At 40.9% G+C, this 25,450-nt stretch overlaps 1 protein-coding gene across 2 annotated transcripts in view; it reads left to right on the forward strand.

The window, feature by feature from the left end:
- vldlr (very low density lipoprotein receptor) overlaps nt 1-25,450 on the forward strand; it is a 53,526-nt gene that overhangs the window by 18,426 nt on the left and 9,650 nt on the right. Inside the window, exons 15-19 of one of the 2 annotated variants that reach the window (XM_067983280.1) lie at nt 634-783; nt 1,632-1,730; nt 3,302-3,379; nt 4,044-4,213; nt 5,017-5,544. In XM_067983280.1, the coding sequence (XP_067839381.1) occupies nt 634-783; nt 1,632-1,730; nt 3,302-3,379; nt 4,044-4,213; nt 5,017-5,052 (533 nt within the window). In that variant the 3' untranslated portion in view covers nt 5,053-5,544. Of the gene's footprint in view, nt 1-633; nt 784-1,631; nt 1,731-3,301; nt 3,380-4,043; nt 4,214-5,016; nt 5,545-25,450 lie in introns of those variants that run through there. The other variant, XM_067983279.1, reaches the window with a different exon arrangement.

The following is a 25,450-nucleotide window of genomic DNA, read 5'->3' on the forward strand; positions in this document are numbered from 1 at the left end:
TTCTGTTAACCAATCCTCAATTCCAAGAGCCCTAATCTTGTGTAACAACCTCCTGTGTGGCACCTTATGAATGCCTTTTGAAATTCCAGATATACTAGTAGCCCCTTACCTACCCTGCTAGTTGCACCATCAAAACACATGTTTGTCAACCACACTTTCCCTTTCATAAAACCACATTGACTCAAGAAGGCAGCTCACCACCTTGAGGGCAATTAGGGATGGGCAATAAATGCTGGTCTTGCCAGCAACACACATCCATGAACAAATATTAAAAGTACTCACTTACAAAAGATTCTAGCGTTTTCTCTAATAATCTCTGGACTGGCCAGTAGTTCCCTGTTTTCTGCTTTCTTGAAGAGCAGGATTACATTTGCTACCTTCCAATCAATGGACAGTTCTAGATCAAAACCAATGCAGCCACCATGTAAAAGCCTAAGATGTAGGCCATCAGGTCCAGGGATTTGTCAGCTTAGTCCCATAAAACTCAAGTTCCTTCCCCACTAGTTCTGGTGTTTGACATCTCTCCCACTTCCTTATTCCTGTTATGTCTCCACCTCTAAGGGACCCATGTTTACTCTTTGATTCCTTGTGTAAGTTGCACAAGTCCTGATATGACTCAAACTTGTGTTGCAGGCATAAACTGGTGCAATGAGAAGCTGAAGAATGGAGGATGTGAATACATGTGTCTACCTGCTCCTCAAATTAACAGTCATTCACCAAAGTATACCTGCATGTGTCCATCCAGAATGGAGCTGGAGCAGGATGGTCAACATTGTCAAATGGGTATGTGAATATTCTCTCTAAATGTGTAGGCAACTCTTCAATTGTAAGCTTGTTAAATAGTGGTCATCTGGCAAACAATCTTTTTTCTAATTTCTAACTGCTAAATTTAAATCTGATAGCTTTTTGGCAACCTAAGGGATATGGGCAGGTATATGGAGTTAGATCACAGATCAGCCATGATATCAAATGGCAGAGCAGGCATGAGTGGCTGAATGGCCTATTCCTGTTCCTAGATCCATTAGTAGAGAGAAGGACCCTACTGCTATAAGCTTGGTACCCCAAAATGTTTCCTTACCTGAGCAGAATCTTGCATACCATTTTCACTTGCCTGTGGCTTCCAAGTGTGACAGTCTGGCAAATGCCTGAAGAGGAAATTACTTGTTCAAGCTTGGACCTCGAGCTGTACTAGGTGCCTTTCTCTCGCCAATGTTTCTAGATTTAATTTTTAAAATTTGCCTAGTAACATGGCTTTTTTTTAACACTAGTCCTAGAACTATAGGAAGCAAAGTTCTTCTTTGCACCCCCCACAAAAAACAAATCAGTCCAAAAACCTTTTTGAAGTGAGCCTTGCTAAGGACAAACAGGTTGCTGTGGTGCCCTCAGCTGAATAACACGTGACTTGTACTTAGCCACTTGGGTAAGGCACTGTATCCCAGCTTTGGAACTTCTTATTTTGGAACAAGATTGACATGTAGTGGTGGAGTCATTAAAAATTTTACACTTCTGCTATGGCCCTAGCTATGTTTGTATTATCCTTGACTTGGCAACTCTAGTTTTGCTTTTCCAATTCCAAGCTAAAACACTGCATTGCTGTAATGTGACATGCCCTCTTGTACATCTTTTTGAAGGAACTGCAGCTACTGGACGTGCTCACATTCTCCCTGCCACATCACGAGCACTTTCTGCACCCCATGTAACTATGTCAACTGTCTTACCTGGCTCTAGAGGTAACTAATTTTAGCAGTTCACTTGAATGCAGCATATAAAATAACTTTCTGTATTGGCATAGGGACTAGAAAGCAGGTATTAATGCACCAGTTTCCATTATTTACATACCTTTATGCTCATAGAGGGTTGTAAAACACTAACTAGTAAATCAGCTACTATAGTGTTAGGCCAAGACCAGTTTGAGGAGAGGAATAGGAACCCCCCAAACTAAATATCTTCTCCCATTGAAACTTGAAGTGTTACTGCTGCTTCCTTTGATAAAGGTACTGTGTAGCCAAGCAGAGTCCCAGTTCAATTTCCTATGTAGTTAAATTTGGTCAAGGTCAAGCCTTGGTACCCTTATCTGGAAGAGATGTGAAGATGCTACTTTTCAAGCATGATCCATAACCACCTGCCAGTAATTGTACATGGGCATTAGGATGGGAGGTATATCCTCTTGGGTTTGTTGCTTCCTTCTCTTCCCACCCCCCAAAAACCAGTTGAAAGAGCTTTCCAACACTACAGTAAAAGCTAATGTGTAGAATGAGGGTAATGGCACATGTGGCTCCATAACCCCAGCAGAAGGTTCCACCAAGAAAAGCCAACTCTTCATAATCTAGTGACAATTATGAATGAATCCTGCCATATTGTAGGCAAAGTAAATAAACAACTAAACATCCCAGAAAGTTCATGAACTGACATGCTGGGTAGTAGGTTTTTGTGCTCTGCTTGAATAGTTTAGGAGCTGGGCTGAAAGGAAGTCTTGACTGACATCACTTGATCTAGAATGCACTGCCTGACAGGGTGGTGGAAGCAGATTCAACAGTGACTTTCAGAAGGGAATTGGATAAATGGGGAGAAAAAGGAGGAAAGAATTTATAGGGCTATGAAGAGAACACAGGGGAGTGGGACTAATTGGCTAGCTTTGTGCCTGCTCTTTCAATGAGCCAAATGGCCTCTTGCTGTGCTGTACCCTATAATACTGGAATGTAGTATTGTGCTCCAATGTCTCATTCCAAAAGTGACTCCCAATGAGTGTTTGGCCCTCTTGCAGGAAGGACAGACCTCAACAGTAATCAGCCAGAGTCTAATCTGGCCATTATTCTTAGACTAATTTCAATGCAGAAATTAATCAAGCATCACCTGACCATAGCTGGTCATTAAACACAGTTGAAGTAACTTGGCTCCATTCTAGGTCAAATTTGTGTACTGTCAAATGGCAGTTCCCCTCAGCCGATCCATTATAGACAATTTTGGGTTTCCTGTCACTAGTATTCAATTCTGATTACCATATCAAGCCACTTAGTTGGTTCACAAGTGAACAATTTACTGAATGTTATCACAAGATAACTGATCTCCTTCCATTTCATGGACCAATGATTGAGGCCAGTGATTCCACCCTACAGATTAGAAATGAGTAGACTAGTAAGTACCTGTAGCTGAAATGGAAGTAGTGATCCTTAATTGGGAGGAAGACCAGTTTTGGACTTCAAGTTTCACATCTGGCATGAAATCAAATTTAGAACATAACCAGTTTTTTCATCTCATGAGACTCAAGCAAATATCTGAATTAATCTGTTTGCTATTACAGATGTAAATGGAAGTGTTCCACTTCAAGTGAGCCAGTTTGGGAAAGGATCAGCAGCTGTTTGGGTTATCCTTCCTATTTGTAAGTAAATACAAAATTTTAAACATTTTTTTAAACTTGATATCCTGCAGGTTACCAGGCATGCAAAATGCCTATTTCAACTTCAGGACAAAAATCATTGTGGAACATAGCCTTCCTGCTACCTTTTTTGGGTTGATTGGCTTGATGAAAGCAACAGTCCAGAATTGCAGTACTTGTCCCATGCAAAATTGTGGTGCCTGGATACTTGGTTCTTGTACTAGGGCTGGGTCCCAACGAGTGTAGTTTCATATTTTCTGTAACCTCTAATTCAATTTTTAAAACTTTTCAAGAGGGGAAAACATGTCTACTCTTCTCCCTCCCACCCCCAAATCTATACTGTAGCCCTTGACTATCAAACACTCAGGTCCAGAACTTCCTAATACCCTCAGTGTATCCTCCACCCTTGAGATTATATCTGGCTTCCAGCCTTTACAGGATGTAAAAATAAGATACCAAAGAGGTGGGAGTTTGACTTTCCATAGACAGTCAGACTGCAAGTCTTCCAGACTCAAATGAACCAGCTATGTTAAAAAATCTCATTACTCAAATTCTAAGTGGAACCTTATTTTAGAGTTGGTGGTGGGGATAGATTGATCCAAAGTTTGGAAACCAGTTATGTTGGAACACACTGCTCTGCATGCCTCATAATAACTTCTGATTTCAGTGCTTCTGGCAATAGCCTGTCTGGCTGGTTACATTGCACGGCGCAACTGGCAAAACAAGAACACAAAAAGCATGAATTTTGATAATCCAGTCTACTTGAAAACTACTGAGGACGACTTGAACATTGATCTCAACAGACAAAGCCAATCAGTTGGCCATACCTACCCTGCAGTAAGTAATATAGCTTGAGGGTGGAATTATACTTCACCCTTGATGCAGTACACCATGACTCAAACTGAACTTTAACAAACTCCTATCCAACTATTAATATTGAACCAAAAAGCTTGCATTTGCTGAGGATGTGAAATTGAGCTGTAATGGTCAAGGGGGAGGGGTGGAGGATGGGTCCAGTTTCTAGTGACTTGTTCCACACTCTACAGATCACAGCAGGAAAACCTTGCCAGTTTAGTTTCTGACCTTCACATTAAATCTTTGATCTGACCTAAGTAGCTAGTTCTAATTCCATAGCATTGTCACCAGAAATCCATATAATTGCATTTTACAGTAACCATTCCCTGTCCTTAATGGCTAACCAGAAATTTTCTTCTGTACTTTATATTAAACTTCAAATGGAATATCAACTTCTGACCTTGTGATGTAACTTACTGAATTAGCCCCATATGGATTGGAACAATGAATTCCTATTCTGTCCTACATTCCTTTTCCAGCAAACTAACTGAATTGCTGGGATTGAAGACTTTAAGTCAAATATCCATTGCCATGTTTGGCTGACAACTAAATGACAAGTTGGACATGGGTTGCAAATACTTGTATATTGGATGTCCAGTAAGAACTTGCTGACTTCAATATTGCCCCAGAAATGTACTGCTTTTTCTAAACAGTTGTCATTCATGCTTTAACATTTTCAGCTATTCAGTGTTAAATTGGTCAGCCTGTCTTTCTATTTCAAGACTACAGGAGCACAAAATATGGGAAGAGTTGAACACCTAATTCCTCAACTTTTTTAATTTTAGATCTCTATTGTCAACACAGAAGATGATTCAGCTTGATCTTTGGATTGATCCTTTTAACTTCAACCTAGTTTGATATCCAGATCAGTGGCACCACACTGCCGCAACAGATGCAGCAGCATGTAGTGTGGCTTGTGTGGACGTGGTATTTTCTACATGTAAATATTTATTTAAAGGAGTAAAGTGTCACTGTTTTGGTACCATTCCTCAATCTTACAGTATTGAGGTTAACTTTGGAAGCACTTTCACATTAAGCCATTGTATGGAGAATGCAAGTTATAACAGATACTGTGTATAAACTTGTAAATAAGTCTTGAGCATTTTGGATATTCTGTAAATAATTTGATATATACAGTAACATTTTTGCAAAGGTTGGGGTAAGGACTTAACTGGGGATACCAAACTGCCAGATTTATAAATTTTTATGTGCCAATACAAATTTTTGCCTGTAGCCTAAAGTTTACAGAAATGTTGCCTGTTTGGGGAAAGCAATGCTGTGAATGTTTAAAGAATAAAATAAATCTCCTTGCACATGCTGTCAAATACTTCAATCTGATGCAGTTACATTTCCAATTATCTGATTTTTTTTTCTTTCTGCCCCTTGTTTGCCCTCTACCTATCCCCAAACAAAACAGCCAAAGGTATGGTTGTTTCCAAAACTGCAGTGCTAATATCTCCAGATGCCTTTATGCTGAGTCTATAAGCCAGTTTTTGCCCACTTAGTGTCTTTCCACACAATTTGGAAGCAATATACATCGGATTCCTCATTTAATAGTATGAAAGATGCACTAGCATAGTATACAGCTTTATTTGTTTTACCAGGATCCAGATATTGGCCAATGCTAAGGACTCCTATTCTGCTTTGGGAGGGGGCAGATCACTTGTTTAGGCAGAAGTGACCAGCAGAAATTCTGCTAGTTCAACTTTATGTATTGCATTGTCATCTCTTGGGTAGAACCCTCACTACAAGGTAGTGAAGACATGCCAGTAAATTTTGACTTCACTCATTCTGTTACCATCTTTCTGCATTTAGGCAAAAAAAAACAAATGGCCAATGAAGTCACTTTTTGGGAGGCATTGAATTGGCTTTTTTTCCTTGGTGAGTGCAATCCTGTTAAGGCAGGCTTGTTTCTAGTGAAAACTTGCATTTGTTTAACACTTGTTATCAGGACACTAGTGCTGCTGTTTGTAATATGCAATTGCACTTGAATATTATGGTTTATGTCCAAATTGATTCATCTAATTCAATATTAACTTCAGACATGTTTGGAATATAATGTTTTTATTGGATCTGCACTGTGGGTTAGGTGTTCAGCCATAGCTGCAATTTGTACCAAATGGTCCAGGCTCTCAACTCCAGCAATTGGATTTTTAATGCCTTTTATCCTTCCCCCTGCCACCCCTGAAGCCATGAAACAGATCAGCCATGATCTAATTAAATAGCAGAACTGGCTCAAGGGCCAGAGTGGTCCACTCCAGTCCCAATATCAACCAGCATTACTGGTTGCATTCGTAGATTTGTTTAGGCTCAGCATCACTAGCCACTCCAAGTGACCAGGTCTATACAAAGCAGCATCTACCTTTTACCTGCCCACTATCCATCTAAATCTCTAATCCAAAATTAAGAGTTAACACCCCACTTTACAGGCTCATTCCTCCCCTTGTTAATTCTATTAACTACAAGGAGGGGTAACTTTAAGGCAAGTGAAGGATTTGGGTTGGTCTACTGCCTTGATTAGGAGGGGTGTGCTTGGCCATTAAGTTGGATTGTGGTATACAATTCTGATGCCCCTTAGTTTGTCCCACTTAGGGCAGGGTGGCATTATGGGGAATCTCAGTGGAGTGAATTTTTCTTTATGGACTGATTGTTTCTTCTAATACTATTGTGAACAGTATCCAATGCAGGTCCCATCTAGTAGTTGTCTTTCTGGATTTGGTCAATGATAGCAGTATCAAGCCACTTGACATTGAAGTTCCCCCCCCCCCCCCCCCAAACCAGTGGTGTATACTGTCTTCCCGCAAAGCTTCCTCCAATTGACACTTAACATGGACCAGTGAGTCTGCTGCTGACTGGAAGGTGATCAACAGGTTGTTTCCTTGACCTGAAGCCATGGGTTAGTGTTGATTTTTGTGGACCTTGAGACTGTGTATACTGCAGTGCTTTTGGGGGGGGGGGGGGTGGCAGCCCCTGATCAACCTACACTCAGTGGGACAGTTTTCTTATACTGAACTAGTTCACAACTGGGTTGCTTGCTTGCCCACCAGAGGGCATGAGGTCAACAGTGTGGGATTAGTCACATGCTGGCTAGTCTGGTTTGGGGTGGCAGGCTCGCTTGAAGCATGTTAGTGAACCAGTTGGGTTTTTATAACCATACAAAGCTTTTGTCTTGTGGGGGTAGCAAATAACCACAATCAGTCCTAGACTGGTTTTGCACAGCCCTAAAAAACACTTGTGGCTGCTTCCAAGCCTCCAAGTAGTGCAGAAACAAGGTGGGGGGAGGGAAGGATAATTGTATAAGTATGATAGCTTTACACTAAGATGCAGTAAAATACCCTTTGTTCAGAATATTGTACAGCATGATCTTTGGTATTGTTAATCAGGGCACAGTACATTTTGTTTGCTTGTGGGTCTGATTTTACAGTTGAGTGCTTGTAAACTAGTGTGATGTCATTACTGGCAGGGCAATTTGAGTGTAAAGTAACCTGTACTTAATGGTCCTGGTTACAGGATTTTCAGGCAAGATAGAGAAGGGATTTTAAAAGGGTGTGGCAATTTTGGTTGAAGAAACAACTACAGTTGAGGGATATGATAAAAGGTTCCTCAAACAAGACCATTTGCATTGAGCTAAGGAACAAAATATGGGCAGTAACACTACTGGGAGTGTACTATAGACTTCCCCCCCCCCCCCCCCCCCCCCCCTGCCAAAGAAAAGTCAGGGAGGTAAGAGCAAATATGTAGGCAAATTTCTGAAGTGCAATAACAGGGGAATTCAACTACCCTAATAAACTGGGGCACAGTGTAAAGGGTGCAAAATTCTTAAATTGCATGCAAGCCTAACAAAAGGGGGCAGTTCTGGATTTAATTTTAGGAAATTAATCTGGGCAGGTGGAAGGATCAGTGGGAGAGCATTTTGGTGGTAGTGATGATTAATTCAGTTAGTTTTAGCATGGTTATGGAAAAGGACAAAGATGGAACAGGAGTTAATGTTCTCAGCTTAGTAAAATTGACCTTCCCCATAAGTGATTTAACTTCAAGTAGCTGTTGCCAGTCCACTTTTGCTAAATCAATGTCAGAGCAGTGGGAGGCATTGAAGGGGTGCAGAGTAAACATCTTCCCATGAAGAAAAGGTGGGGCTGCTAAATCTAGAGCCCCTGGATGTCCAGAGCATACAGGGTAAGATAGGGCAGAAAAGGAAAGCTTCTGTCAACACAGAACTCAATACTAGAGAGCCTGGAGTATAGAAAGTGCAGGGGTGAAATTAAAAAGGTAATTAGGAAAGCAGAGGGCATGAAAAAATATTGGCAAGGAAAACCCAAATGTTTTATAAATACATTGAGTAAGAGGATAACTAAGGAAGGAGTCGGGCCTATTAGAGACCAAAAAGGTAAACTATATGTGGGTGGAAGATGTTGGTATGGTTCTTTAATGAATACTTTGCGTCTGTTTTCACGAGGACCGCTGCAGATATTGTAGTTGAAGGTGAAATATTGGAAGGGATAAACTTGGAGAGGAAGTATTAAGGGATTAGCATCTTTGAAAGTGGATAAATCACCAGGGCCAGATGAAATGTGTCCCAAGCTGTTAAAAGGAAGTAAAGGAGGAAATAGTGGAGGCTGACCATTTTTCAATCCTCACTGGATAGAGCAGTCCTCTAATCTTTTGGTACCACACCTAACATTGTGTCATTGTTTAAAAAGGAGCAAGGGATAGACTGAGTACTTATAGGCCAGTCAGTCTAACCTTGGTGGGCAAATTATTGGAATCAATTCTGAGGGACAGGATAAACTGGCAGAGTAATCAAGGACAGTCAGCATAGATTCATTAAAGGAAGGTAGTGTCTGACTAACTTTATTGCATTTTTTTTAAGGTAACAAGGAGGAACGATGAGGGTAGCATATTTGATTTAGTCAACATGGATTTTAGCAGGCTTTTGACAAGGTCCCACGTGGCTCTTTTTTTAAAAAAAAAAGGTACAAGCTCAAGGGAGAGTGGCAAGTTGGATCCAAAATTGGCTCAAATGGCAGGAAGCAAAGGGTAATGGTCAACTGTTTTTTGTAACTGGAAGGCTGTTTCCAGTGGGGTTCCACAGGGCTCAGTACTAGGTCCCTTTTTTGTGATATTAATGATGTAGACTTAAATGCAGTGGGCATGATTACAAAGTTTGTAGATGATACAAAGGTAGACTGTGGTTGATAGTGAGGAGGAAAGCTGTAGCCTGCAGGAAGATATCAATGGACTGGGCAGAAAAGTGGCAAATGGAATTCAGTGCAGTGAGGTAATGCATTTGGGGAGAGCAAACAAGGCAAGGGAGTACACAATAAATGGGAGGATACTGAAAAGTGTAGAGGAAGTGAGGGACCTTGAATGCATATTCACTGATCCCTGAAGGTAGCAGGATAGGTAGATAAGGTGGTTAGAAAGCATAGAATATAAGAGTAGGGAGGTTATGCTGGAACTATATAAAACACTGGTTAGGCCATGGCTTGAGTACTGTGACCAGAACTGTACACAACAGGAAGGATGTAATTAGAGGGTATAGAGATTTACAAGGATGTTGTCAAGACTGGAGAATTTTAGCTGGTTGGATAGGCTAGGGTTGTTCTCTTTGGAACAGGAGTCTGAGGGGTGATTTCATTGACGGGTACAGAATTCTAAGGGACCCAGATAGGTCCTTCCTATCCACTCTATTTCCCTTAGCAGAGAGGTTAATAACCAGGGGGCATAGATTTAAAGTGATTGGTAGAAGGATTAGAGGGGAGCTGAGTTTTTTTAACCCAGAGAGTAATAGGGGTCTGGAACTCACTGCCTGAAAGGGTAGTAGAGGCAGAAACCCTCAACTCATTGCAAAAGTACCTGGATGTGCACCTGAAGTGCTGTGACCTACAAGGCTATGGACCAAGTGCTAGAAAGTGGGATTAGGCTGGGTGGCTCACTTTTGGCTGGTGCGGACACTATGGGCTGAATGGCCTCCTCTACCATAAATTTTCTAGGACAGAGGATGTGGTAGTGTTAGTCACATTCAAAAGGTTGTTGCTCTAATCAGGGTTGTGTTATGACAAAACATTTGGGACAGTTGGTTGTTTATAATCTTTACAAGGAGGTTTCACTTTGTAGTCTTGGCATTTAGTATTTTGTCTTCATCAATAGACATCATAGTCAATGTTCTTGGAAATTAAGATCATCAACTATTACAGTAAAGGCTACAACAACGTGTGATCCTGCAACAGTGGCTGTCAAACTTCCCCTCTACAAATATCAGCAGACTCCTGGGGACACTTTTGTCCTAACCTCTGGGTAGCTGACAGTCTTTCAAAGGAAAACTGCTTCTCTGCAGGTAATGGAAAAAATGTTCAAATGCAAATACTCAAGTTCTTGCTTTACAATACAATGCAGTCTTTAATCAAAAAAGGCTTGCAGGTGGTTTGTTCACAGTATAAAGGTTTTATTGAGTTAAAATACAATAGTGCAATCATAAAATTTTAACACTCGTAAAACATTAAATAATACAACCTTATAAAAATTTACATGATGAGACTTTCGCCATGATCAAACCCAAAAACCCTGCTGAGAGTCTAATAACTACATGTTATGCTATAAACCCATAATCACACTGAAATCAGCTGTACCCAAATAACATGTTCATAGGTCAATCAATTACTCTGTAGGTCAAACACCATCTGCTGACTCTGTATTTCTCCAAGTAATGCTTCCCATCCATCATGTTTATAAACATCAAGTACTCACATGATGTCTCATAAGCAATCTTTAGCTAAAGGTTAACAATTAGACAGTTTTGTTGCTTTTAACAATTGTTAACCAAAAGCCTGAAAAACACATCATCCTACCTTTCTCATTCCTGCTGGGAGTCTTTCTCAAGTAGGACAGGGATTAGAAAGGCAAGGATGAGTAATCAGAGGGCCAAAGAAGATGGGGGACAGGGGATGCAAAGGGAGGGTAACTAGAGGATCTATAATGGCAAGCCCAAGGGGGATGTGAGCAGCCCAAGGCCCATGGAGGTGTTAGCAGGATAGCAAAATTAAACAATACAACCTAACAGATTTACATGAGGCTTCTGGGGTGATCAAATCCAAATGACCCTGCGATATTGAGTGGTCCAGCTGCTCTGACAACTACATGTTATGCTATTACCCATGTATCCATAATCAGCTGTACCCAAACAATTACTCTGTAGGTTATACATGTCACATGGTGTATAAAGTATTAAAACAAAAACTTACTTGTGGGGAGTTTAGCTTAAAATAAATAGCAAACATGAACCTACTTGTAGCACCATCTAGTGGAACAAACCTGGGAGATGGCTTCAAGGAGCAACAGTACCGTTTAACATTGGGAGGACTAATCAAGTTTAATGTAGGTATAAACACCTTACAGTTTAAAGTATTACCCAGGTATTACACCCAGAGGTGCTATGAATAGGAAATGCACACTAGTCAAGACTTTTTACTTATATGTGCAAGAATTTCAGTTGTTGTTGCATTCAATTGCTGAATGTGGAGTGCTGAATTAATAACTGGGCTGAGTAGCAGGAAGGTTTGCAAATTGGTTGGGTTGTTAGTTCTGAAATCTTTATTTATACAACTTTTTAAAGTTTTAGTGTTGTAATGTAGTAAATCATTTTCCATTCATGTGCAGAGATCATGCAGGGAATTTTAACCGCCCCGCATCGTGCGGAAGAGGGTTGGGGCGGGGGTTGAAAATTAAAACTCGCGTAACACAGCCCCAACCCACCACTTATGGGTCTTCTGCCACTTTCATAGCAGCAGGTTGCATAGCATATCTGTGTCCTGCGCTCGAGAGACGGGACAGTTCATTATAATATTTAAATCAGGCGCCTATGGTGGTATTGGGAGCCTGATTTAAATTTGATGTGGAGATGCCGGTGATGGACTGGGGTGGACAAATGTAAGCAATCTTACAACACCAGGTTATAGTCCAACAATTTTATTTTAAAATCACAAGCTTTCAGAGATTATCTCCTTCGTCAGGTGAGTAGTCACTACTCACCTGACGAAGGAGATAATCTCCGAAAGCTTGTGATTTTAAAATAAAATTGTTGGACTATAACCTGGTGTTGTAAGATTCCTTTGATTTAAATTTAACCTTGGCTGGCCAGGTTTCCCAGGCTCGGGAAACCCAGCAGCTCAATGGAGACAGGATCAAGCAGGTACAGTGCTTGTGAGCCAGGAGGAGCAGGAATGCTTCCCCCAGCCCCTCAAGAAAACCTTCTGCTGCGCTTGGCTGCCTCCCCAAACCCACGATCCAAGCTTTGTGCTCAGTGATCTTTTCCCTCCCTCCCCAATTGCCGGTCTGATTTTTTTTTTTCCCCCCCCCCTCCCAAACTGCCTGGCAATCTTTGCCAACCGCTCCCTTATGCCCTGCGATATTTGCCGATTTTGTTTTTTTCCCCCACCTTCCCATGCCCCGTGATCTTTGCCGACCCCCCACCCCACCCCCCAAAACCTGCGATCTTTTCCAATTGCCAGCAACCATCCCCAACAGTCATCCAAGCAGAATATTTATATACAAAATTCTGAGCCAAGCATAAAACATTCCCAAATGATTTACATTTAATGCTCAGTGTAGTAGATGGTGTACAGTCAAATCTTTGGTACATTTGTCTTGGACTGTGACAGCTTTTTAATCATGTTCATTTGTGTGTGTATATTACATTTTCTGGCTTTGTTTACACAGAACTGCTGGATAAATGGCTTCTGATGCAAAGATTAGCACATTAACAAATTAGAAAGGAACAAATACAGTTATAAAACAGAAATATAAAGAACTGTTAAAAATAAAGTAAAAGGAACAATTATTAAAGATGAATTAAACTGGCTGTACACAATGTCCAAAATAAAACAGGGGAACTGGAGGCAATAATCCATAACAAGGAACCAGGTGTAGTAGGAATAACTGAAACATGGCTACATAAAGAACAGGTTTGCCAACTAAATATTGCAGGCTATAACATAATCAGGAAGGGGTGGGGGGGGTGGAGTATCTGTATGAATTAGAGAGAACATAGTGGCAGTAGAAAAAAGGGGCATAACTAACTAAAGAATAGAAACAGAATCCATATAGATTAAAATAAAAGATAAGGGATCGATCAAGCTAATAGGAGTATACAGATGACCTAACAGTGGAAAGGAGGTGGAGGTTGAAATATGTCAGCAAATATGTGAAATGGGAAAAAGATATAGAATAATGATCATGGGAGATTTTAACTACCCTCAAATAAACTCGCAAGAAGTAGGTAAAGGGGTACAAGGAATGGAATTTTTACAATGTGTGCAGGACTGCTTTCTTACCCAGAATGTAAAAAGCCCAACAGGGGAGGAAGCGCTGCTGGATCTATTAATGGGAAATGAACCAGAACAGATAAGAGAAGAAAGTGTAAGGGAATATCTAGGCAATCGTGATCACGACATAATAAGGATTAAGATTAAGAGCATAAGTAAGACAAAGACCAAAGTAATAAATTGGGGAAAAGCTGATGTTCAGTGGATGAGAATAGACCTAGGGAAAATAAACTGTTTTAAATGTTTCTCACTGTTGTTCTATTTTTGTTTTTCAATAAATGTTTACCAGTGATCAATAGAGGCCAGGAGAAATATATCCTATTTAAAAAGCAAGAACAAACTAGCCAGTAATGACACACCATGGATGAGTAAAGAATAAGGGCAAAACTGAAACTAAAGAAAAAGGCATACACTAAGTACGAAGACACAAAAGGGAATACAAAAAGGTTAGGAAAGAAGTTTAAAAAACAATTAGGAAGGCAAAGAGAAACTACAAAATTAATTTATCAAGGAATATAAAAACAAATAGTAAAGTATTCTATAGACTCATAAATAACAAAAGAAAAATCAGGATAGGGATACACCTACTATGGGATACACACAGGTAATGGCAGCGAAATGGCAGAAATATAAAATAACTACTTTTACCTCAATATTTACCGGGGAGTCTAACATGGTGGGCATGACATTAGAAGAAAAGATCAAAAAATAAATAAAGCCATTGAAGATAGAAAGAGGGGAGATAATTGATAAACTAACCAAACTTAGAGAGGATAAAACCCCTGGTCTGGATGGATTGCGTCTGTGTATATTAGAAGTTAGGGAAGAGATAGCAGAGGCACTATTACATACATATATATATATAAAAATGTACTAAAAAAGAGAATAGTGCCAGAGGACTGGTGGAAAGCTAATATGATTCTTATATTTAGAAAGGGTGCTAGAACCAGTCCAGGGAACTACTCAAATATGTAATAGAAAAACATCTAGATAAAGAAAATATAAATGAAGAATAGTCAGCATAGATTTCAAAAGGGAAGGTCATGCTTGACCAACCTTAATGAATTCTTTGAAGAAGTAACAAAGTGTAGACAAGGGTATTGCATTAGATGTAATATATTTGGATTTTCAAAAGGCCTTCGATAAGGTACTACATCGTAGATTCATGACTAAATTCAGAGCATGTGGAGTCAGGAGACAAGCAGCAGAATGGATAGCAAACTAGCTACAAAACAGAAAATAGAGAGTAGAGATTAAAGGTAGTTACTCAGACTGGTAAAAGGTGGGAAGTGGTGTTCCACAGTGATTGGTGCTGCGACTATATGGAGTCGGGAATTGGGGGTACAATTTCAAAACTTGCAGATGACAAGACAGTGGATGGTATAGATGATACTGAGGAGGACTGTGACAAAATACAGTAAGATTAATAAACTTGCAGAATGGGTGTGTAATTGGCAAATAAATTTCATAATAGGTGTGAGGTATTACATTTTGGTAGGAAGAATAAGGGGGCCACCTACTGCTTGGATAATAAGAGTCTAAACGGGGTAGAGGAGCACAGGGATCTGAGGGTACAGATACACAAATCACTAAGTACTGACACAGGTTAATAAGGCCATTTTTTTAAAAAAAAGCAAACCAAGCACTGGTGTTCATTTCTAGAGGATAGAATTAAAAAGCAGAGAAATTGTTAAACTTATGTCTTGGTTAGGCCATACTTGGATTAGAACCCTAGAAAAGATACAGCACAGAAGGGGGCCATTTGGCCCATCATATCCGCGCCGGCTCGAAGGACAGCCAGGTGCCCATTCTAATCCCACCTTCCAGCATCCGGTCCGTAGCCCTGCAGCTTATAGCACTTTAGGTGCAGGTCCAGGTACGTTTTTTAAAAGAGTTGAGAGTCCTTACCTCTACCACCAATTTGGGCAGCGAATTCCATACACCCACCACCCTCTGGGTAAAGTTTTTCCTCAAGTCCACTCTAATCCTTCCGCCAATCAGCTTAAATCTATGTCCTCTAGTTCTTCAACTCTCCACTAGGGAAAACAGGTATTTCCTGTCTACTCTATCCAAGCCCCTAATAATTTTGTACACCTCAATCAAGTCTCCCCTCAGCCTCCTCTGCTCCAAGGAAAACAACCCCAGCCTAGCCAATCTCTCCTCATAGCTGCAATTTTCAAGCCCTGGCAACATTCTTGTAAATCTTCTCTGCACTCTCTCCAGAGCAATTACGTCCTTCCTGTAATGTGGTGACCAGAACTGCGCACAATACTCCAGCTGTGGCATAACCAGCATTTTTTACAGTTCCATCATCACATCCCTGCTTTTGTATTCTATCCCTCGGCTCATAACGGAGAGCATTCCGTATGTCGTCTTCACAACCTTATCTACCTGTACTGCCACCTTCAGGGACCTGTGCACATGCACTCCAAGGTCCCTCACTTCCTCTACCCCTCTCCATATATTCCCGTTGACTGCGTAGTCCCTTTTACTGTTTGCCCTCCCTAAGTGCATTACCTCACACTTCTCCGGGTTGAACTCCATTTGCCACTTATCCGCCCACTCCACCAACCCATTGATATCTTCTTGGAGCCTACAGCTATCCTCTTCACTATCAACTACACGGCCAATTTTTGTGTCGTCTGCAAATATGCCAATCATGCCCCCTACATTTAAGTCCAAATCATTAATATATACCACAAACAGGGACCCAACACTGAGCCCTGTGGCACACCACTGGAAACTGATTTCCACTCGCAAAGACATCCATTGACTTTTACCCTTTGTTTCCTGTTACTGAGCCAATTTTGGATCCAATTCACCACATTTCCCTGTGTCCCATGGGTTTTTACCTTTCTGACCAGTCTGCCATGTGGGACCTTGTCAAATGCCTTACCCTAAAATCCATGTAGACAACATCCTCTTTATCCCTGATTAAACCATGCCTTTCCAAGTGACAGTTTATCCTATCTCTCAGTATTGATTCTAATAGTTTGCCCACCACCGAGGTAAGACTGACCGGCCTATAGTTGTTCAGCCTTTCCCTCGTACCCTTTTTAAACAGTGGTACTACGTTTGCAGTCTTCCAGTCCTCTGGTACCTGCCCTGTATCTAGTGAGGATTGGAAAATGATCCTCAGAGCATCCGTTATTTCCTCCCTGGCTTCCTTCAATAGCCTAGGAAACAATCCATCCGGACCTGGCGACTTATCAACTTTCAAGGATTCCATTCCCTTTTGTACTTCCTCTCTCTCGTTATATTTACCTTATCCAATATTTCACACCTCTCCTCTTTAACTACTACGTCTGGATCATCCCTTTCCTTTGTGAATACAGAGACAAAATATTCATTTAAAACCCGACCCACATCTTCTGCTTCTACACACAAGTTACCCTTGTCATCCTTAGCTATCCTCTTGTTCTTAATGTACTGAAAACATCTTTGGGTTTTCTTTAATCTTACTAGCTAATATTTTTTCATGCCCTCTCCTTGCTTTCCTTATTTCCTTTTTTGCGTCATCCCTGTACTTTCTATACTCCTCTAGGCTTTCTGCAGTATTTAGTTTTCTGTGACAGTCATAAGCTTTCTTTTTCTGCTTTATCTTGCCCAGTATACTTCTAGACAACCAGGGGGCTCTAAACTTGGCAGTGCCACCCTTTTTCTTTGAGGGGACGTGTCTGCATTGTACCTGTAGAATTTCACTTTTTAGTGCCTCCCACTGATTACTCAAGTAGTTGTGTCCAATCCACTTCTGCCAAATCACCTCTTAGTTCTGTAAAATGTGCCTTCCTTTTGACCTGTCCTTTTCCATAATAATGCTAAAACTAACTGAATTGTGGTCACTATTCCCAATATGGTCACCCACTGTCACTGCACCCATCTTCATTTCCCAGGACTAAATCTAGAATTGCATCCCCTCTTGTTGGGCTTGTCACGTACTGGCTAAAAAAGTTCTCCTGGACACTGATCAAGAATTTTGCGCCCTCTGTGCCCCTCACACTGTTTGAATTTCAGTTGATGTTAGGGTAGTTGAAGTCTCCTACTATTATTGCCCTCTTATTTTTGCACTCAGAAATTTGCCTACATATTTGTTCTTCTATCTCCCTTTCACTATTCGGGGGTATATAGTACACTCCTAGTAGTGTGACTGCCCCTTTTTTATTTCTTAGCTCAACCCATATGGCCTCGATTGATGATCCATTTAGCATATCATCTCTTCTCACAACTGTAATTGATTCTTTAACCAATAATGCTACCCCCCCCCCCTCCTTTTTTATCACCCACTCTATCCTGCCTGAAAACTCTATATCTGGGGATATTGAGCTTCCAATTATCCCCTTCTTTAAGCCAGGTTTCTGTTATAGCAATGATATCATGCTGCCATGTGTCTATCTGTGCCCTTAGCTCATCTGCTTTGTTTGTAATACTCCTTGCATTGAAGTATATACCCTTTAACCCCGTCAAATTCCTGTGCTGTACATTATTTAACCTTTGCTTCTTTTGCCTTTCTGAGTCGCTAATTATGTCACTAACTGCTTTTCTACTTCCCATTTCCTGGTCTGAATTTGTTGTATCTGTACCTGCCCTTTGGTCTCCATACCCCTGCCATACTAGTTTAAACCCTCCCCAACAGAACTAGCAAATGCCCCCGCGAGGATATTGGGCCCGGTTCTGCCTGGGTGCAACCCGTCCAGCTTGTACAGGTCCCGCCTTTCCTAGAATCGGTCCCAATGCCTCAGGAATTTAAACGTCTCCCTCCTGCATCATCTCTCAAGCCACGCATTCATCTAGTCTATTCTCCTATTTCTGCTCTCGCTAGCACGTGGCACTGGGAGTAATCCTGAGATTACTACGTTAGAGGTCCTGCTTTTTAATTTATTTCCTAACTCCCTATATTCTGCTTGCAGGATCTCATCCCTTTTTTTACCGATGTCATTGGTACCGATATGGACCACGACCTCTGGGTGTTCACCCTCCCCCTTCAGAATGTCCTGCAGCCGCTCCGTGACACCCTTGACCCTCGCACCAGGGAGGCAACATACCATCCTGGAGTCATGTCCGTGGCCGCAGAAATGCCTATCTGTTCCCCTTACGATGGAATCCCCTATCACTATTGCTCTCCCATTCTTTTTCCTCCCCTCCTGTGCAGCTGAGTCACTCGTGGTGCCACGGTCTTGGCTCTTGCTGCATTCTCCTGATAAGCCATCTCCCCCACCAATATCCAAAGCGGAATATCTGTTTGAGTGGGAGATGGCCCCTGGGGACTACTGTGAACAGTCCTAGCCTCCATATTATAAAAGGGATATAGAGGCACTAGAGAAGGTGCAAAAACAAGTTACTACGATGATACCAGAACTGAGAGATTATACCTATCATGAAGGATTGAGCATGCTAGGGCTCTTTTCTCTAGAGGTCTTTAAGATTATGAAAGGGTTTGATAGGGTAGAAGATAGTGGAGAAGATGTTTCCACTTGTGGGGGAGACCAGAACTAGGGGCCATAAATATAAGATAGTCACTAATAAATCCAATGGGGAATTCAGGAGAAATTTCTTTACCCAGAGAGTGGTTAGAATGTGGAACTCACTACCACAAGGAATAGTTGAGGCAAATTACAGATACATTTAAGGGGAAGCTAGATAAGCACATGAGGGAGAAAGGAATAGAAGGGTATCCTGATAGGGTTGGATGAAGTAGGGAGGGGGAGGCTTGGACCTGTTGGACCGAAAAACCTATTTCTGTGCTGTACATTCTATGTAATTGCTATTTTCCCAAGATTATTTTGCTCAGATCATGCTGTCCTTAAATAGGTAATAATCAATTTTACATACATACAATGAATTGAACAGGTTTCTATCAAATACTTGGTTATCTCTGTTCATGCAGTCTATACAATTGCTGTACTGGTTATTCCAGCACAGGACATTTAAAGACACAAAGCATTACTACATAAATAGAAGGTAGATTTGGTGTCAATTTGGAATAACATTTCATCCTCACTATCTGCAAAAATAAAATAACAAATTTAACCCATTTCCCACCTGATGCTTTTTTAAGAGACTTCACAGATCTGAAACGTTTTCAGTGTGACAATTTTAAATGTGAAGTGTGGAAAGTAACTCGTTCATAATATTGTCTTTTATTTATATATCTTTATATTTCAGTCTGCTGGAGTTTGCATTCAATTTTGGGTGCGTAGTCCCTTGGGTGTTAACGATAGTTAGGATGTGGAGATGCTGGTGATGGACTGGGGTTGACAAATGTAAAGAATCTTACAACACCAGGTTATAGTCCAACAATTTTATTTGAAAATCACAAGCTTTCGGAGGCTTTCTCCTTCGTCAGGTGAATGTGGATTCCCACATTCACCTGACGAAGGAGAAAGCCTCCGTAAGCTTGTGATTTTCAAATAAAATTGTTGGACTATAATCTGGTGTTGTAAGATTCTTTACAATGATAGTTAGAGCTGCCCCAAGCCAGCCTATGTATTGGGAACTGGGTGGATGGCATTAAATCACCTGTTATCTGTTTTGAGTTTTACAATTAGCAGATGTCAGTGCCATCAAAGTACGCACACCATCCTGATTTGTGTCTTAAGGGCTCTTGTAATGTTTAAACTGCTACTGACGTAAAGAAGTCCACATCTTGTATAGCATGAGCATCTTCTGGAGTTCATGTGCAATTTTACAACAAATGGAAACTTGCAACTCCAGATGGGCTTTCCACTCTCAAATTAAGCTTTTCAGTTGACCTGATAAGCATCAGTTCCTTCCTGTATTGAATATGATCAGGCAGCAGCAGTACACCTGCAGGATTTTCCATTAAAGAAGATCACATGCTCAACGCCTGATGATTGAATCTCACAGATAATATTCTACTGTGATATGTGTTTAGAATCCAAAACCTCAACGGTCATCAATTGACTTATGTTATCCAATGGTGATTTTATGATATTTAAAAGAGATTATTATAATTCAGTAGGGTAGATTTTATTTATTGACAGTATGATGATGTAAATTTATTGTCTTCCCAGTCTGGTCTGTAATGAAAATGTTAATATTCAAATATATACCCTGTGGACATCATGCACACATTTTAGCAGCTGCTGTCAGTAAAGGAAATGTTTTTTTTTCAAAACAAACAAGATTGAGGGTTATAAGAGAGTGATTGAATACTGCATCGAATATGATGATTCCTAGGCTGCTGAGGTTGTGGAAACATCAAGCCAAGGAAGATGACCAGTCAAGGATGAATAATGTTAGATGCAACTGGGTAGGTTAGAGATCTTGATAGACTGGATTATACATTGCTCTGTTTTCTTCTTCAAAGCTGTAAAATGTTTTTCCTTTTAAGGAATGCAAATGAAAACCAAATAGTTGTCCCATTCTGGTTTTGTGGCTACCACTGAAATCCCTTTGTCATTGTGCACAAAGGAGGGCAATTTTCAACTGAAAAGCGGACACCTGGTAATTGAAATTCGGGAGGGACACCTCGGCTGACCCATTGATATTCAAGGCTTCCCTGATGCCATTTTCAGGTAGGCCTGTAAATGGGCGAGCAGCCTGCCCACCCGCCTGAAACAGACAGGAGGTTGCTTAAATATATAAATCTGGGTCCTACGACGGAAGAGTGTGCAATGCATGCTCCGCCCATTTCTACTAAGAGTTGAGAGGCCTCACCACCTTAAAGGGATCGCTGGTAGCCACTCAAAATATGACCCAGAAAACTTTTGACAGGCCCTGGAGCACAGTGGTTCTGGGCACCTCCAAAAAAATGATGCTGCCCGCTGCTGGCCCATTTTAGCCTCCCCTCCGGTTTGTCGCCCTTCCAGACCTGACTTACCAGCCGACTCAGCAAGAGAGCCAGACGATTTCCCACCATTCCACAATCGACAAGATGCAGCAGGACACCTGCTTGGTGCCAGCCCGGGCCTCAACATGGCTCGGGCATCACGTGTACCAACAGGCGGGCGGTGCAGCCATTCCACTGACCTCGCGCCCATTTCGAGCAGAAGTTGACGATCGTCCCCAAAATGTCACAATCAGTAAACACGCAACATGACATTGCTAGCGTGGAAAATGAAAAAGCTAATGGTGCAAACCTATTTTGAGCTTTGTGATAGGTACCAATATTATAGTGTCATAGTATCATTGAATGATATAGCACTGAAGGAGGCCATTCGGCCCATCGTGCCTGTGCCAGGTCTTTGAAAGAGCTATCCAATTAGTCACACTCCCTGCTCTTTCCCCATAGACCTGTAAATTTTCCCCTTCACGTACTTATCCAATTCCCTTATGAAAGTTATTATTGAATCTGCTTCCATCACCCTTTCAAGCAGTGCATCCCTGATCATAACAACTCGCTGTGTAAAAAAATGCTTCCTCATGTTGCCTCTGGTTCTTTTGCCCATCATCTTAAATCTGTGTCCTCTGGTTACTGACCCTTCTGCCGCTGGAAACAGTTTCTCCTATTTACTCTATCAAAACCCTTCATGATTTTGAACATCTCTATCAAATCTTTTAACCTTCTCTGCTCTATGGAGAACAACCCCAGCTTCTCCAGGCTCTCTGCATAACTGAAATCCCTCATCCCTGGTACCATTCCAGTAACTCTCCTGCACCCTCCCTAAGGCCTTGACATTAGTAAAGGATGGCACTAGATCTTAACCATCCATGACAATATACCTATCACCATTGTCCAGCTTTAGCCAGAACATGCAATTTCAACCTTGTCCTTTTGTCCCAACTTCAGAGTAGCATTGCAGAATTTTAAAATGTCTTTCATGCCTAAAACTGTTGATGCTAGAACTTCATTCAGAAGCTACAGCAGCTGGAGGATAAAGCAAGTCTAACAATCTTAATTTGTATTCACTGCCTAATCAGAAAAAAATAACAATATATTGTAATTTGATGGTACATAGTTTAAGGTTTTAACTGTACAACATACAATAAATTGGTCCCTCTGATTGAAAAGTACAAATTAAGCATACACCAGGCCGAAACTCCTTTAATTTGTATTTGTGAAAACCATAAGAATGCATTAAACTAATTAGAAGTACATAAAGATAGTACAAAAATGAAACTAATAGGTTACTTGCATATTCATAGCATTGTGCCCAGTAAAATAAAATGTCCCTGATTTTTGAGGCCATCTCTATGGTTGAAATATTACTTCTAACTCTATTCTCTGCTACTAATAGTATGACCAAGCATACCCTCGCTGACTGTACATCAGGTCCATCTGAAGGCCTGGGGTGCAGGAACACCTGGTTCAGGGAATCCGCTGACCAGCACCAGCACCACATCCCCCCCTGATGAAGGCATTTTTGGGGTAGCTGGAAACTCCACCCCCACAAAGCCATCTAAATTCTTTGGCCTAAGGCTGGGACCCAATGTATCCAGGTCCAACCCTAGGTACCAGCTGATCCAGCAGACTCCCACTGAAGTTAATGGCCACAGATTTTCAGGACCCTGAGGATTAAGGTTGACTTCTAAACAGTACAAACATTTGCAGATAAGAAGAAGTCTGAGAAAGTTTAGGGCTACAGTTGACACACTCAATGGAAATAACATTTTTGAAAGATTAAAAAAATTAAATAGAGCATTTTATCCACATCAGTAGCTTATTTACTCCTTTCTGATTAAACATCAAGACGATCCAATCAAAAAAAACTAGCAACTTCTGCAAAAAGCAATTTTTCATCAGAACTGACTGGAGGGAATGTGGAAATCTGCATGCAGCAGGAATGTGTGTGTGAGATTAAAAATCATTCAACTGAAAATAATTCAATGATTGTATCTAACTCTAAAATGTCTTCACTGCTAAAAAAGGTTTGGGGATTAAATTACATACAGTGGCCATTCCTGGCGATGGATCAATATATGTGGTTTAAAGGGATTTCCCAGTGATTTCCCAATTCAGGAAGGAAGAAAAATTGAGAAAGTGAGTACAGGCTAAAATTCAGAACATAAACCTGGAGAAGACCACAAACCTGTCCAAAAACAGAAGCAGCTTGCTGGATCTCGCATAATAAATGGACAAAAAGCTGCTGCTATGGGAACTGGATGGTGCAATGGGTCAGACTTTGGTCTTTCACCTCTGGAGTCTGGATTCATCTGACTGATGGGAAGGGAGATTCCTTATCGTCTGCTTGTAAGGGTCCTATGTGAAATGAGTTTGGGCAGTCTCAATTCGGTCCCGAATGCTTGATGTTAGAACTGGGTGTCTGAAATGGGAAGAGTTCCATTCCTCAGCACTGGCATCCCTCAGCTTAATGAGCACAAAAAGGCTATTGCCGGAAGCATGGAAGCCAAAGTAATCCTTACCACAACACTAGAAAAACATGTTGCTCCCTTTTCCAATCTGGCCCAGTTGATTAGTGAAAATAGGCTTACAAAAAAAAGTGAAGCCTGGTATGGAAGACACAGCAATGAAGCAACAGCAAACCCTTCTTGCCTTTTCTCTGACTGTTTCTCCATGCCTCCTACTACATTCACAGACCTTTCAATGCTCTTCTCTGTCTGTCAAATCATTGCTGCATGAGTAGTTGACTATTTTCTAATATTGCATCAGCATCACACAGTCCTTTGCAAAGGACAAAATAAAGAATCTCTACCTATAGGACTGGATAATCCATAGTGGCTGCAGGCAATTAAATCAAATTCATTCTAGCTGAAAATCTCAGGATGAAATTAATTTGGCCAAATCTGTGAACTGTCTCTTTAAATTCACTGAGTGAAGCAGAATGCTGTCTTCTTTAGCTCTATCCATTTTTATTCACAGCTTACAATTTATTATCCCTTAGGGTCAGCAGTTCAACTTTGCGCAGTTCAGTCAAACAACAAAGAGTTTTAACACTTAGTAGCCTTGTATATAAATTTCTATTTTTAACATTCAGCTGTTACACGTAAAACTATTGGCATTCTAATCATTCAGCTAAACACCACATTAAGATTCAGATGACCGTAATCAATTATCCTTTACGAAAACACTGCGCTGTTACATTGAAACTACAGCACAGAAACAGGCCATTCGGCCCAACTGGTCTAAGCCGGCATTTATGCTCCTCACCAGCCTCCTCCCTCCCCACTTCATCCAACCCTATCAGGATACCCTTCTATTCCTTTCTCCCTCATGTGCTTATCTAGCTTCCCCTTAAATGCATCTATGTTATTTGCCTCAACTATTCCTTGTGCTGGCACGTTCCACATTCTTACTACTCTTTGGGTAAAGAAGTTTCTCCTGAATTCCCTATTGGATTTGTTAGCGACTATTTTATATTTATGACCTCTAGCTTTGAACTCCCCCCAAAGTGGAAACATTTTCTCCACGTCTACTCTATCAAACCCTATCATTATCTTAAAGACCTCTATCAGGTCACCTCTCGGCCTTCACTTTTCTAGAGAAAAGAATTCTAGCCTGTTCAGCCTTTCCAGATAAGGATATCCTCTCAGTTCTGGTATCATCCTTGTGAATCTTTTTTGCACCCTCTCCAATGCTTCCATATCCTTTTTATAACTCATTGCAGCTCCTCAAACAGCATTCGATAAACATAAGTTACACTCATCGTTTCATCACTTATATTCATATAAAATTGTTTAAACATACAGAGCAAATACAAAACTTACAAGATCAGTCCTTGATGCTCAGCAAGTATTAAAATCTAATAGCGATTGGCTTCACATGATTATCTTATGATATACCATAGCAGCACTTCTATTAAGTTCACAACTCAAGACAATGCCCTTATTAATGTAGGAATGATTAATGTGTGTCTCAACGCCAAACTCCAACTCTCATTAATATTTGAATATTCAATTTTTTAAGGACCTGAGCACACACTAAGGAGGGCATGATTTGCTAGAAAATCCCAATGTTCCAATTCCCTCCGTTACTGTAAGA

Source organism: Heptranchias perlo, chromosome 4 (genome assembly GCF_035084215.1).
Source record: "Heptranchias perlo isolate sHepPer1 chromosome 4, sHepPer1.hap1, whole genome shotgun sequence".
Classification (NCBI taxonomy): Eukaryota; Metazoa; Chordata; class Chondrichthyes; order Hexanchiformes; family Hexanchidae; genus Heptranchias; species Heptranchias perlo.